This window comes from Budorcas taxicolor, chromosome 6 (assembly GCF_023091745.1).
Source record: "Budorcas taxicolor isolate Tak-1 chromosome 6, Takin1.1, whole genome shotgun sequence".
NCBI lineage: Eukaryota > Metazoa > Chordata > Mammalia > Artiodactyla > Bovidae > Budorcas > Budorcas taxicolor.
The window spans coordinates 100,853,975-100,867,893 of record NC_068915.1 but is presented as its reverse complement, the minus strand read 5'-3'; the positions used below and the strand labels follow the sequence as shown (position 1 = coordinate 100,867,893).

Here is a 13,919-nt window from a genome sequence, read left to right as displayed (position 1 = left end):
GGTAATGCTTTTCTTATAAAATTCCCCATGTTTAACATGCTTTTGAAACACAGGCATTTGGATGAAATCTGTCTTGAATTGAACATCCTATGTTTACCTTCATATTTCATTGAATATTACAATATTCAGGATATAAGGCACTATTATCAGAAGTAAGAAAATGGGTATGAAACTGCAACTGCTTTGATAAACAGAATCTTTTAAGTCTTTGATGAAGAGTTAATAAGTTATTATCATACTGATTCTATTTGTAATGTGCATGAGTTGAAAAAATTAACAGATGAGGAAATTTCCCATTTTGTAGAGAACAAGAGGAAAAAAGAATCTTATAAAGAATTTAAGAAAAATATAGATGAATCTTATAAAATATTTATTCATCTGTCATTTTTAGAAAATAAATGGAATAATTTCATGATAATATTATTATATGTCATTATAATTTTTCTCTTCCAAACTACATGGCTATATAGAAGTTTAACTCAAAAAAAGAAATTCTTGTGTTATTTAAATACCTTTCCATTGACACAACCCAAAGACTCTTTCATGATATCATATTTTGTTAAGTAATGCTAATTCCTCAAAAGTGTATGTGTTCTCAAAGTGAATTTAAAATTCCAAGAGGATTCACTGCCTGACAATTTGATTTTATATGTTTGTCCGTTGTTGTTTTTTAGAACTTCTTTTGTGTTATCGACTGTTCAGAGTTCTGAGAAGCAGTTAGTCTCCCAACTAGTGAAAGGCAAGAGCTGGTGTCCTGCACTTGTTTTTGCCCTTAACTATTCAATTCTCAGATATTGACCAGTGGAATAAGGTTATTGAGCAACTAGGAACACCATGTCCAGAGTTCATGAAGAAATTGCAACCCACCGTAAGAAACTATGTGGAGAATCGGCCCAAGTATGCAGGACTCACCTTCCCCAAGCTCTTTCCAGATTCCCTCTTCCCAGCGGACTCTGAGCACAATAAACTCAAAGGTAAGCCCTTCAGGGATAACTTCAGAAACCCCACGTGGGTGATGCAGACCATAGACACACTTCTCCCAGTGCTGGGAAAATTGAGCGCAGGAGGAGAAGGAGGAGACAGGGGATGAGATGGTTGGATGGCATCACTGACTCAATAGACAGGAGTTTGAGCAAACTTAGGGAGATAGTTAAGGATAGGAAAACCTGGCATGCTGCAATCCATGAGGTCGCAAAGAGTCGAACACGACTTAGCAACTGAACAACAACCTTAATTTAAGAAGAGGTATTTTTAAAAGATCCTCATTACAAAGGGAGCGTAATCAAGGATTTTAAAATTTTCTGGATATCTAGAGAGAAGACTAGTAATAAAGTGTGTGACAGTGGTATGGGTTAACTATTCACATATTTAGAACCTAAAATTACTTTGCAATGTTAATGCTAAAAGAACAACATTATATAGACATTGAAGCAATTGTTCCAGTTATTTTTATATTCTGGAAAATATTTTCAACATAAGATTTTCATTGTAAAATCTTGAAACTATAGATGTTTGAGTTTTATTTGTATTTTACTAAATGCTTAACCGTTTTTTATTTTAGAGTGACAAATGAGATTTTTACTTTCACATTTTGTTTTCAACATAAAGACTTTCATTAATAAGTAATTTTTTCTACTACTGTGTCTGCCATTATGAACTTTAGTAATGAATCTTAATTTCTTACCCACAAAATGGGGATCATAACGGCTTCTTTATAGGATTCAAGACATAGAATAAATTTGGCAAGGTATGAAGTATAAGTAATATTTTAATTCTTATTCTAACTTATGACATTTCAGAAATTGGAGATATGAAGCAAATCTGATTTTTTTCCTTTGCTGGGGGAAGGAATCCTATCCCTTAAAATCTGTGTGAACCTGGGCGAGTTATCTAATCTTTTTGTATCTTCTTTAACAAACTAAAGCAAGAAATGTCTATCTTATAGGATCATTGGGAGGATTAATTGAATAATTGGTCAAGCACTTAAAACACTGGCTGTCTCACACTAAATGCTCAGTAACTGTTAGATATAAAAAATAATAAACCTTTATTAATAATAAAATGAATATTTCCAGGGGATCTATGTTGTTGTGTAGTTGTTATGTTGTCTGACTCTTTGTGACCCCATGGACTGTAGCACACCAGGCTCCTCTGTCCTCCTCTGTCTCCTGGAATTTGCTCAGATTCACACCCATTGAGTCAGTGATGCTATCTAACCACCTTTTCCTCTGCTCATCTTATTCCTCATCTTATCTTTTCCTTTTGCCTTCAATCTTTCAGAGCATCAGGGTCTTTTCCAATGAGCTGGCTCTTCACATCAGGTGGTCAAAGTATTGGAACTTCAGCTTCCCCTGTGACCCCATGGACTTTACAGTCCATGGAATTTTCCAGGCCAGAATACTGGAGTGGGTAACCTTTCCCTTCTCCAGGGGATCTTCCCAACCCAGGTATCAAACCCAGGTCTCCCACATTGCAGGCGGATTCTTTACCATCTGAGCCACAGGGGAAGCCCAAGAATACTGGAGTGAGTAGCTTATCCCTTCTCCAGAAGATCTTCCTGACCCAGGAATCGAACCAGGATCTCCTGCATTGCAGGTGGATTCTTTACCAACTGAGCTATTAGGGAATCCCCCCCACCCCGCCCCGCCCCGCAAAAGGACACACACTCGTGAGATTTTACTGCAAATTGTTCAGTGGACAATTAATTAGTTACAGATTAAATGTACAGACTTAATTTATAGTTAATATAGAATTAAATGAGGTGGAGAAGCCAAAATATAGTGTTACAACTTCCCAGGGTCATATTATCTTCTCTAGACTTCCATCTTGTGGTTTTTAAATTAAGTACAGTGTTGTTTCTGTGTCTGTGACACTTTCGTTGCACAGTTGGGTTTCTCCCTTCAGCTACCTGTACTACTCTCTGAATTTTATAATTATTGAATTATAATTATAACGCAAAATCAGCGAATTATAAAGAATTACACAAATAATCAAAGGGAACAATTTATTCTACTATTGTTTAAGAGTGTAAGACATTTACTTGCAAACAAAAGAATGAAAGATGAAGAATTAAAATCTTTTCCTCTTCCTCATTTTGTTCCCTACAAGCAGTAGTGATCATTGTTTCTTAGTGAGGTGATTTGGTGTTCCAGTGGTTCATTCTTCCATAGATGAGGAGACCACCCCAACCCCTACTCTTCCAAGAACAGAAATGTGGGTGACATGAGAACCCGTGGAGTGTGTGAGTCTGGATCAAAGAGGTCTTGAGCCAATGAAATAGACACAGACCTATTAGGTTATCAGTCAGAGAAACTAATACTGAAAATCATTGTATATTTCTGTAGTTTTGTCACTCTTGTCAACTTCAAAGTGTCAATTTGGAAGTAGCAGAAATTAAGTGTTTGGAATTGAGATCCCCAGAAAAATGACTAATAGAAATAAAAAATCTTCCAGTAATTTAGTGATTTTTAAAAGATATATAATTAGTATAAATAAATGTGAATATTTTATTAAAATGTAATAATACAAGAAATACAAATGCTGTAGATGTGAAAATTAGATTGCCACTTTTTTTTTTTTAACAGTGACAGACTATTATCTTGGGCTCCCAAATCACTGTGGACATTCACTGCAGCCCTGAAATTAAAAGACGCTTGCTCCTCGGAAGGAAAGCTATGAGACATTTTAACTGTAGTATAATCAAAATTATGAAACAGTACATAAAACTAGAAGGGAATACATTAATAATAAGAATGATTGCTTCCAGATGGTGGGGAAGGTTGGCTTTTCTGGATTTTATGTTTAATGTAATTTCAAAATTTTATAATTAACCATATTTCATTAATAATAAACAATTGCTAATTAAAATTGGTACATATTCATGAATTCAAACACACTGCCTTTTTCCTAATTTAGCAAACCAGTTTTAGATTTTCCTTTCTTTAATTTGAAGTTTTACCATGTTTGGAATAAATTGAATATTTTCACCATAAAAATTTCCAAATCAGTTTGGATCCTTATTTTCTGAAACATTTTTTGTATTTTCGGATATGTTTAGAGCATCCTTTAGAAAAGTTAGGGACTTCCCTGGTGGCTCAGATGGTACAGAATCCACCTCCAATGCAGGAGAGCATGGTTCGATCCCTGGGTTGGGAAGATCCTCTGGAGAAGGGAGGGGCTACCCACTCCAGTGTTCTTGCCTGGAAAATCCCATGCTCGGAGAAACCTGATGGCTACAGTCCATGGGGTCACACACACACGATCAGACCTGACTGAGCAACTAATACACTTCACTCAGCAATGTTATTAAATAAATACATTTACTGATTATCACTGTGCAAAATTTTTGTATCCCTAGCATCTGAAACTGTACCTGGCACACAGTAGATGATGTATATTGAATAAATTGAATATTGAATAAAGAAACAAGATTCCCTGCATCAATTTGTTTACTAAATCTTGTGGATTTTTTTTCTCAGAGTTGGCCCCTTCTCTCAATCCTTGAAGCTTCTGCTTCCATTAAAGTCCTCATTATCTCTCCCATTCTCCAAGTCACCTCTAACTTCCTTGCCTCCCTCCAGATACTGCTTTGTCCTTTTTTGCAGCTCTGAAGTTTTCAAATGAGTGGTGTACACTCACTTTGTTTCCTTTTAAAAAACAATTCTTTAAACTTTATTTTTAATTATGCAAGCAATACATGTACGAATTTTCTTCCTCTCAGAGGTACCTATGATTTTCAGTTTGTCTATGATCCTTGCAGAATTTTTCTATGCATTTATAACCTTAAATAAAGAGAGAGAGAAATGTTTGTTGTTTTATTGGGAAGAGGCAGATTTATACAGTGGCATCAGGATCTATGGGTCATTCTGCATTTGTTTTTTTCACTTAATACTATGTCCATGTGAATACATCTGAAAGTGAAAGTTGCTCAGTCGTGTCTGACACTTTGCGACCCCATGGACTGTAGCCTGCCATGCTTAAAACTGCCAAACTTACTTGGTACAGGTGGATGACTCTTGAGAGTCCTTTGGACTACAAGGAGATCAAACCAGTCGATCCTAAAGGAAAGTGAAAATGAAGTCGCTCAGTCGGGTCTGACTCTTTGCAACCCCGTGGACTGTAGCCTACCAGGCTCCTCCCTCCATGGGATTCTCCAGGCAAGAGTACTGGAATGGGTTGCCATTTCCTTCTCCAGGGGATCTTCCCGACCCAGGGATTGAACCCGGGTCTCCCACATTGTAGACAGACACTTTACCGTCTGAGCCACCAGGGAAGTCCCTAAAGGAAAGCAGCCCCAAACATTCATTGGAAGGACTGATACTGAAGCTCCAATACTTTGACCACCTGGTGAGAAGAGCTAACTCATTGGAAAAGACCCTGATGCTGGGAAAGATAGAAGGCAAAAGGAGAAGGGGGTGGCAGAGGATGAGATGGTTAGATAGCATCACCAACTCAATGGACATGAATTTGAGCAAACTCCAGGAGATAGCGAAGGAGAGGGAAGTCTGGTGTGCTGCAGTCCATGGTGTTGCAAAGAGCTGAACATAGTGACTGAACAACAGCAACATTTAGATTGTTTAAAATCTTTAATCTTTGACCAATGCTGCAGTGAGCATCCTTTCTGGATGCTTTTCCTGAACATGTACAATTGTTTCTCTAGACTGTATACCTAAAAGTAGAACTGTTGGGTCATAAGATATTCACATTTAAAATTTTAAAAGATACCCCCAAATGTGCCCTCTAAAAAAGCCTTTATCAATTTACACTGCAACCAACATGAATGAGATTATTGAATATTATGCCATGTTTTGTGTGTATTTGATGGATAAAAAATATTTCATTGTTTCATTTTGCATTTCCCTAAACACTTGGTGAAGTTAGCTGATGTTTGGAAGGAAGGTGCTAACCGACTTTTTAAAAAATATTTTTCCCTCCAAAAAATGTCCTTGCCAAAATCAAAATTTAACAAATTTTTTTCTTCATTCATTTTTTTCAGCCAGCCAAGCCAGAGACTTGCTGTCAAAGATGCTAGTGATTGACCCAGCGAAAAGGATATCAGTGGATGACGCCTTACAACATCCATACATCAATGTCTGGTATGACCCTGCTGAAGTGGAGGCGGTAAGGTTTAGGTTTATTTTATTTTCTTTCCACAAACAAATCATAGTAACTGGGTGCTCCATGGTGTGCACTGAAAGAGAGTTAGAATCCAAAAGAATTCTCAAAGGGCCTTCATAAAATTGCTAAGTCACAAAGCTACTACCTTCCCTTCTAAAAGTTATTTTCTTCAACTTATGTTTTGAGTTGCATTTCTTTTTCAGGATTTCCTATGTGAGATGGTGATTCAATCCAACACCTTGGCTATTCATGACATGCTTCCACTAGTTTTTGTTAAATTATTAATACCACCAGTATCTCCTTATGTTTAATGATCAGTCTCTCTTGATGCAAACTAAGTAACAAAAAATGTAATAGAGGATAAGTCTCTTTGCCTCTCTTCCAATCAGGTGCCTGGTTTTAATAAACTGTGGTACTAAGAACATTTATTCTTTTTAATTAACTTATTTATTTTAATTGAAGGATAATTAATTTATAATACCATGATGCTTTTGCCATACATCCATGTGAATCAGTCACAGGTGTACATGTGTTCCCCTATCTTGACCCCCGCTCCCACATCACTCCCCACCCCATCCCTCTCGGTTATCCCAGAGCACTGGCTTTGGGTGCCCTGCTTCATGCATCGAACTTGTACTTGTCATCTGTATTACATATGGTAATGTACATGTTTCAATGCTGTTCTCTCAAATCATCCCACCCTTCCCTTCTCCCACTGAGTCAAAAAGTCTGTTCTTAACATCTGTGTTTCCTTTGCTGCCTGGTGTGTAGGATCATCATTATTGTCTTTCTAAATTCCATATATTTGTGTTAATATACAGTATTTGTCTTTCTCTTTCTGACTTACTTCACTCTATATAATAGAGTTTCATCCACCTCATTAGAACTGATTCAAATAGATTCCTTTTTATAGCTGAGTAATATTCCATTGTGTATATGTACCACAACTTCCTTATCCATTCATCTGCCGATGGACATATAGATTGGTTCCATGTCCTAGCTATTTTAAAAAGTGTTGCAATGAACAATGGGGGTACATGTGTCTCTTTCAGTTCTGGTTTCCTCAGGGTGTATGCCCAATAGTGGGATTGCTGGATCATATGGCAGTTCTATTTCCAGTTTTTTTAGGAATCTCCACACTGTTCTCTCAAGTGGCTGTACCAGATTGCCTTCCCACCAACAGTGTAAGAGGGTTCCCTTTTCTCCACACCTTCTTCAGCATTAACTGTTTGTAGCCTTTTCGATGATGGCCTTTCTGATCGGCATGAGATGATACCTCATTGTGGTTTTGATTTGTATTTCCCTAGCTGAGCACTGAAGAATTGATGCTTTTGAACTGTGGTGTTGGAGAAGACTCTTGAGAGTCCCTTGGACTGACAGAATTATGAGTGATGTTGAGCATCTTTTTCATGTGTTTATTAGCCATCTGCATATCTCCTTTGGAGAAATGTCTGTTTAAGTCTTTTGCCCACTTTTTGATTGGGTTGTTTGATTTCCTGGTCTTGAGCTGCACAAGCTCCCTTGTATATTTTGGAGATTAATTCTTTGTCAGTTGTTTCATTTACTGTTGTTTTCTCCCATTCTGAAGGCTTTCTTTTCACTTTGACTATAGTTTCCTTCATTGTGCAAAAGCAAAACATTTAGATTATAAAGTTTTTACTAGGCCACTGGTGCCCTCGTGAAGCTTTGCATAAATTATATGAGAAAAAATGGGTATTTCAATAAGGCCACTGTCTCAGGTTGGTTCTAAGTGGACTGCCATAGGAAGGTATATCTCCATACTTTCCATCGAGACATAGTATAAGAATCTTCTCAGAAGCATAACTCTGTAATTTTTTGCCTATCTCCTTTTCTCTGAGTAGATCCAGGGCTGCTCAGGAAACAGGGCTATTGTTTTGCCCATGTGGGTTCAATAGGCCTCCCAATAGGAATGTCCTTCTGTCCCTCTTTTAAACTTTACTACCAACAGTTTTTACCTTCTCCCATCAAAATCTCACATTCTTTGAAAACTTATGCTAAATGATCTCATTTCCCTTTAGTACCTTTCATAGTACCTTCAAATTACTTTGTTTGAGTTGGTCATTTATTTTCCATTTGAAATACTCTTTCTATTTGTTTTCTTGTGAACTTCACTATACACAAAGATATTCTGGCCCAGCTAAAGCTTGCTTTTTTTGGCTTTTTTTGTTCTGCTTCACTGTGTCAGAGATGCTAGGTTCAAGCTGGCATTAATTCTCATCCCTTCTTCATTGGGCAATTGAGAGCTGAAGGATGAGAATAAACATCAGATAGAATCGAACTTTATAGACATGATATTAAAAAAGCAACTTTTCATAGTAACCCAGTTCTTAAGCATTACAAAATTTCTGAGAAAATAATTCAGTGATAAATGACTTTCCTGTATGGGAACTGAGATATAACATTCTAACATTTTCTTAAGACCTTCTTTCTTAAGCAGCTTTACAATGATGATGAAATTTTAATTTGCTTCAAATTAATTTTAGTCACTTTACAAAATTTTGTTGTTGTTCAGTCAGTCAGATGTGTCCAACTCTTTGCAACCCTATGGACTGCAGCATACCAGGCTTCCCTGTCCTTCACCTTCTCTCAGAGCTTGTTGAAACTCATGTACATCGAGTTGGTGATGCCATCCAATCATCTCATCCTTTGTAATCCCCTTCTCCTCTGGCCTGTATTTCTATTTTACATGTTTTCTAAAGGATGCATGAGCTTCCCTGGTAGTTCAGCTGGTAAAGAATCTGCCTGCAATGCAGAAGACCCTGGTTTGATTCCTGGGTTGGGAAGATCCCCTGGAGGAGGGCAAGGTAACCCACTCCAGAGAATCCCTATGAACAGAGGAGTCTGGCAGGCTACAGTCCATGGGGTTGCAAAGAGTCGGACATGACTGAATAACTAAGCACGGCACAGCACAAATGATACACAGCCATACAGTTTGATGAGTAAAACCAATACTATAGCCTCAACACTTGGAAGCAAATCTTTTCTCCTAAACTCATAATGTAAGAATCATTGCAATCACTGCAGATGGTGATTGCAGCCATGAAATTAAAAGATGCTTACTCCTTGGAAGAAAAGTTATGACCAACCTAGATAGTATATTCAAAAGCAGAGACATTACTTTGCCGACTAAGGTCCGTCTAGTCAAGGCTATGGTTTTTCCAGTGGTCATGTATGGATGTGAGAGTTGGACTGTGAAGAAGGCTGAGCACCAAAGAATTGATGCTTTTGAACTGTGGTGTTGGAGAAGACTCTTGAGAGTCCCTTGGACTGCAAGGAGATCCAACCAGTCCATTCTGAAGGAGATCAGCCCTGGGATTTCTTTGGAGGGAATGATGCTGAAGCTGAAACTCCAGTACTTTGGCCACCTTGTGTGAAGAGTTGACTCATTGGAAAAGACTCTGATGCTGGGAGGGTTTGGGGGCAGGAGAAGGAGGGGACGACAGAGGATGAGATGGCTGGATGGCATCACCGACTCGACGGACGTGAGTCTGAGTGAACTCCGGGAGTTGGTGATGGACAGGGAGGCCTGGCGTGCTGAGATTAATGGGGTTGCAAAGAGTCGGACACGACTGAGCAACTGAACTGAACTGAACTCAAAGAGTTTTAAAGATGTGTACACAGAATGTAGCAAATGAACCCTTGATACTACCTATTTATTTCCAATTTATTCTTATGTGAATTTGCAGTTGATTTTTTTCTAGACTTTCAACTCAGTTTAGTTCAGTTCAGTTCAGTTGCATAGTCATCTGACTCTTTGCAACCCCATGGACTTCCCTGTGCATAACCTACTCCCCGAGTTTGCTCAAACTCATGTCCACCAAGTCAATGATGCCATCCAACCATCTTGTCCTCTGTTGTCCCCTTCTCCTCCTGATTTCAACCTTTCCCAGCATCAGGGTCTTTTCTAAAGAGTCAGTTCTTTGCATCAGATGGCCAAAGTATTGGAACTTCAGCTTCAGATCAGTCCTTCCAATGCATATTCAGGACTGATTTTCTTTAGGATTGACTAGTTTGATCTCCTTGCAGTCCAAGAGACTCTCAGAAGTCTTTTCCAACTCCACAGTTCAAAATCATCAATTCTTCAGTGCTCAGCTTTCTTTATGGTCCAACTCTCACATCTGTACATGACTATTGGAGAAACCATAGCTTTGACTTAGATAGACCTTTGTTGGTAAAGTAATGTCTATGCTTTTTAATATGCTGTCTAGGTTGGTCATAGCTGTTCTTCCAAAGAGCAAGCGTCTTTTAATTTCATGGTTGCAGTCACCATCTGCAGTGATTTTGGAACCCAAGAAAATAAAGTCTCTCACTTTTTCCATTGTTTCCACATCTATTTGCCATGGAATAATGGGACCAGAGGCCATGATCATCGTTTTTTGATTGTTGAGTTTTAAGCCAGCTTTTTCACTCTCCTCTTTCACCTTCATTAAGAGGCTCTTTAGTTCCTGCTTGCTTTCTGCCATTAGGGTGGAATCATCTGCATACCTGAGGTTACTGACATTCCTTCCTGGCAATCTTGATTCCAGCTGATGCTTCATCCAGCCTGGCATTTCTCATGATGGACTCTGCATATAAGTTCAATAAGCAGAGGGTTAATATACAGCCTTGACGTAGTCCTTTCCCAGTTTTGAACCAGTCCAGGTTTCCCTCTGGTTCTAACTGTTGCTTCTTGACCTGCATACAGGTTTTGCAGGAGGCAGGTAGGGGGTCTGGTATTCCCATCTCTTAAAGAATTTTCCACAGTTTGTTGTAACCCACACAGTCAAAGGCTTTAGCGTAGTCAGTGAAACAGAAGTAGATGTTTTTATGGAATCCTCTTGCTTTTTCTATGACCCAACAGGTGTTGGCAATTTTATCTCTGGTTCTTCTGCCTTTTCTAAGTAAAATCCCTAAAATTAAATATTCTCAGTTTAATTCTAATGCTCTTAAAACGGAAAAAAAACTAGTGTTCTTACAACTAAAAACTAGAATCTCTTCCAATCTCTCATTCTTGGGAAATACTTCAAATATATTCCTGGCATAGAATGAAATAATGAAATAAATAAGAGAAAGTATGATGTAGATATATGTGAAAATTAAGCATGAGTTTTTTCTCTGATGATTTTTGAGGTTATGCTGATGAAATTTTAGATAAACATAAATTATTTGAAATTACTGCTCAGTTATTTTGATAGCTGGAATCATGTTGCATATATATTTTTCCTTATATGTAATGTAATGTGTATAATAGGTTTTTAATGGATTGTGGCCTAGAGTTTAATTGGAGTCATAAAGTCTGTATTTGTAATTCACTTGTAATTATGTTGCCTATAAAAGAGACAGTTGCTTAGAATCTATAACAGTATATTAATGAATAGTTTCAATGGGTTTTTAAATTAATTTTATCTTCTTATGAAAAATTCCTCTCAAGTATAGAAAGATCAAATTTAGGGTACTTATAAGGCTAGAATCTTTTTCTCAGTCATTTCAATATTGCCAAAGTAAGCATCTTTGGAGGAAAAGAGGGGCAAGTAGAGGGAAATAAAGGAGAAAGTGCAAAAGAATATGATGTCTTCAGGAAAAATAGAGGTAGAGAAATGCTACGTGTATTAATCAGTTAATCATACTACAAGCTATCTTATCACATTTCCAAAAGTGCCAAACTACCAAACTGAAAAGCAGAGTGCATATGAATGCTGTCATAATGCGAAGAGAGAAAATTATTCATGTAACAATGAAGTTGAAAGTGTAAAAAGGTGAATGTCAAGGTTAATATTCATTTCTTTGTATAACAGAACATCAAATTTGAAGTCAGATCTGTTCAGATTATTAGCAAGTTCTTATTCAAGTAATGTTCAGAGCAACAGAAATATGTTCCTCAAACACAAAGGGCACACTTACTGTCAATACTTTTTCAGGAAACGATTGGGAGGTATTCTCGCTTTCAGTATTCATTAAGAAGAGTTCAGTATCAGACATAAATGCCATTTAGTTGAGTTGTTTGCATCATCACAGATGTGGAAAGATGCATTAGGTTTAAATTCCTGTTCTGTCACTTACAAGCTGGGCTAGTTTAAGTTTCTTGTCTCAACTCTGTTTTCTTAACTAGGAATGGAGAACAATCATACATATTGTAGCATGTTCTTCAGGAATTTAGAGTTAATGTAGATAAAGTACTTTGTACAGTGCTTGGTAGCCAGTAAATATCACACAAATTCTTATTCTCATAATCATTACTATTAGTATTATGATTTTTACTTGCATGCCTTTGCTATGTGTGGGGTGTGTGTGTGTGTGTGTGTGTGTGTGTGTGTGTTAGTCACTCAGTCGTGTCCAACTCTGCAGCCCCATAGACTGTAGGCTGGCAAACTCCTCTGTCCATGGGATTCTCCAGGCAAGAATACTGGAGTGAGTTGCCATTTCCTTCTCCAGGGGATCTTCCCGACTCAGGGGTCGAACCCAGGTCTCCTGCATTGCAGGCAGATTCTTTACTGGCTGAGCCATCAGGGAAGCCTGCTCAAGCCTTTGCTACCTTTTGATATTCAGAAAAATAGATATATTTGGTGAAAAAGAGGAGCTGTTCAAGAAACTATAGAAATACTCTACATTTTAAGAAAATCACTAAAATCCATCTAGTTCCTGTAAGATTTTAAATAGTTGGCTTTTATTTCTTTCTTTATTTTGCTGAGGTAGACCTTCCAAGTGTAAGAAAATCCAATGCCATTAATTTAAGCCAACATAAAGACAAATTATGGGGCTTCCCAGGTGACTAGGTGATAAAGAATTCACCTGCCATTGCAGAAGATGCTGGTTCAGTCCCTGGGTGAGAAGATTTCCCTGGAGTAGGAAATGGCAACTCACTCCAGTATTATTGCCTTGAAAATTCCATGGACAGAGGAGCCTGGTGGGCTACAGTCCATGGGGTCACAAAGAGTCAGACACAACTGAGAATGCAAGCATGCATGCAAAGATAAATTACATTGTTTACAAATATTCATTATAACTATTGGTATCTTTAAGAAACTAGCATATAGTCAGGGCAATTTTAGGGAATCAGCTTGACATTTTCTCTGTGCTCTGTTGGAGGGAAATACAGAGACAGTAGGGATCAGCTGCCTTGTTTCTTATCCGATTCCTGAGTTTAGAGACCCTGCTAGGATATAAGGTGACTCTCCTTGCAACCCCTGAGAATAGGCATATGGATACACGTTAGGAGGACTTTTGTGAACTGCAAGCTAAGGAGGAGTCAATTAACTCTGTCTCAGGGTATATAAAAAAGTAACTTAAGAAGAGGATGAAATGTGACCTTTTTTTTTTTAAACATAGTTTTAACTTTTTCAGAAACTTCTGAGCACCCTATGGAAGCTCATGAGTATAGGAAACTTACTAAGGGCTTCTGTAATTCTTCTGTGTTTGGAGGAGGGATGGGAGGAAGGAGGGAGGGGGAGGACGATGCAGGGGAGGAAGAAGGGAGGAAGAAATGTTTGGCCACCAAACCAAAGACATCCAAACTCAAAGGCATCATCATAGGACTTCCCTGGTGGTCCAGTGGCTAAGACTCCATGTTCACAATGCAGGGGGCCCAGGTTCGATCACTGCTCAGGGAGCTAGATCCCACATGCTGCAACTAAGAGTTCACATGCCACAACAAAGATCCCAGAGGAGCCAAATAAATAAATACTCAAAGTAATCATCATGAGGATCTCAATTAGGAAATTACCATGTTAGAGAAGGACATCCATTTCTCAATTCATGATAAAAAGGAAGGCTTCTGACCTGATACTAGAACTGTTGTCTCAGGG

General features: G+C 38.0%; 1 protein-coding gene across 1 annotated transcript in view; it reads left to right on the top strand.

The window, feature by feature from the left end:
- The window catches only part of MAPK10 (mitogen-activated protein kinase 10), a 189,198-nt gene that overhangs the window by 114,807 nt on the left and 60,472 nt on the right, over positions 1–13,919 (top strand). The window contains exons 8-9 of the mRNA XM_052641892.1: positions 792–974; positions 5,996–6,120. Of these exons, the coding sequence (XP_052497852.1) occupies positions 792–974; positions 5,996–6,120 (308 nt within the window). The remainder of the gene's footprint in view (positions 1–791; positions 975–5,995; positions 6,121–13,919) is intronic.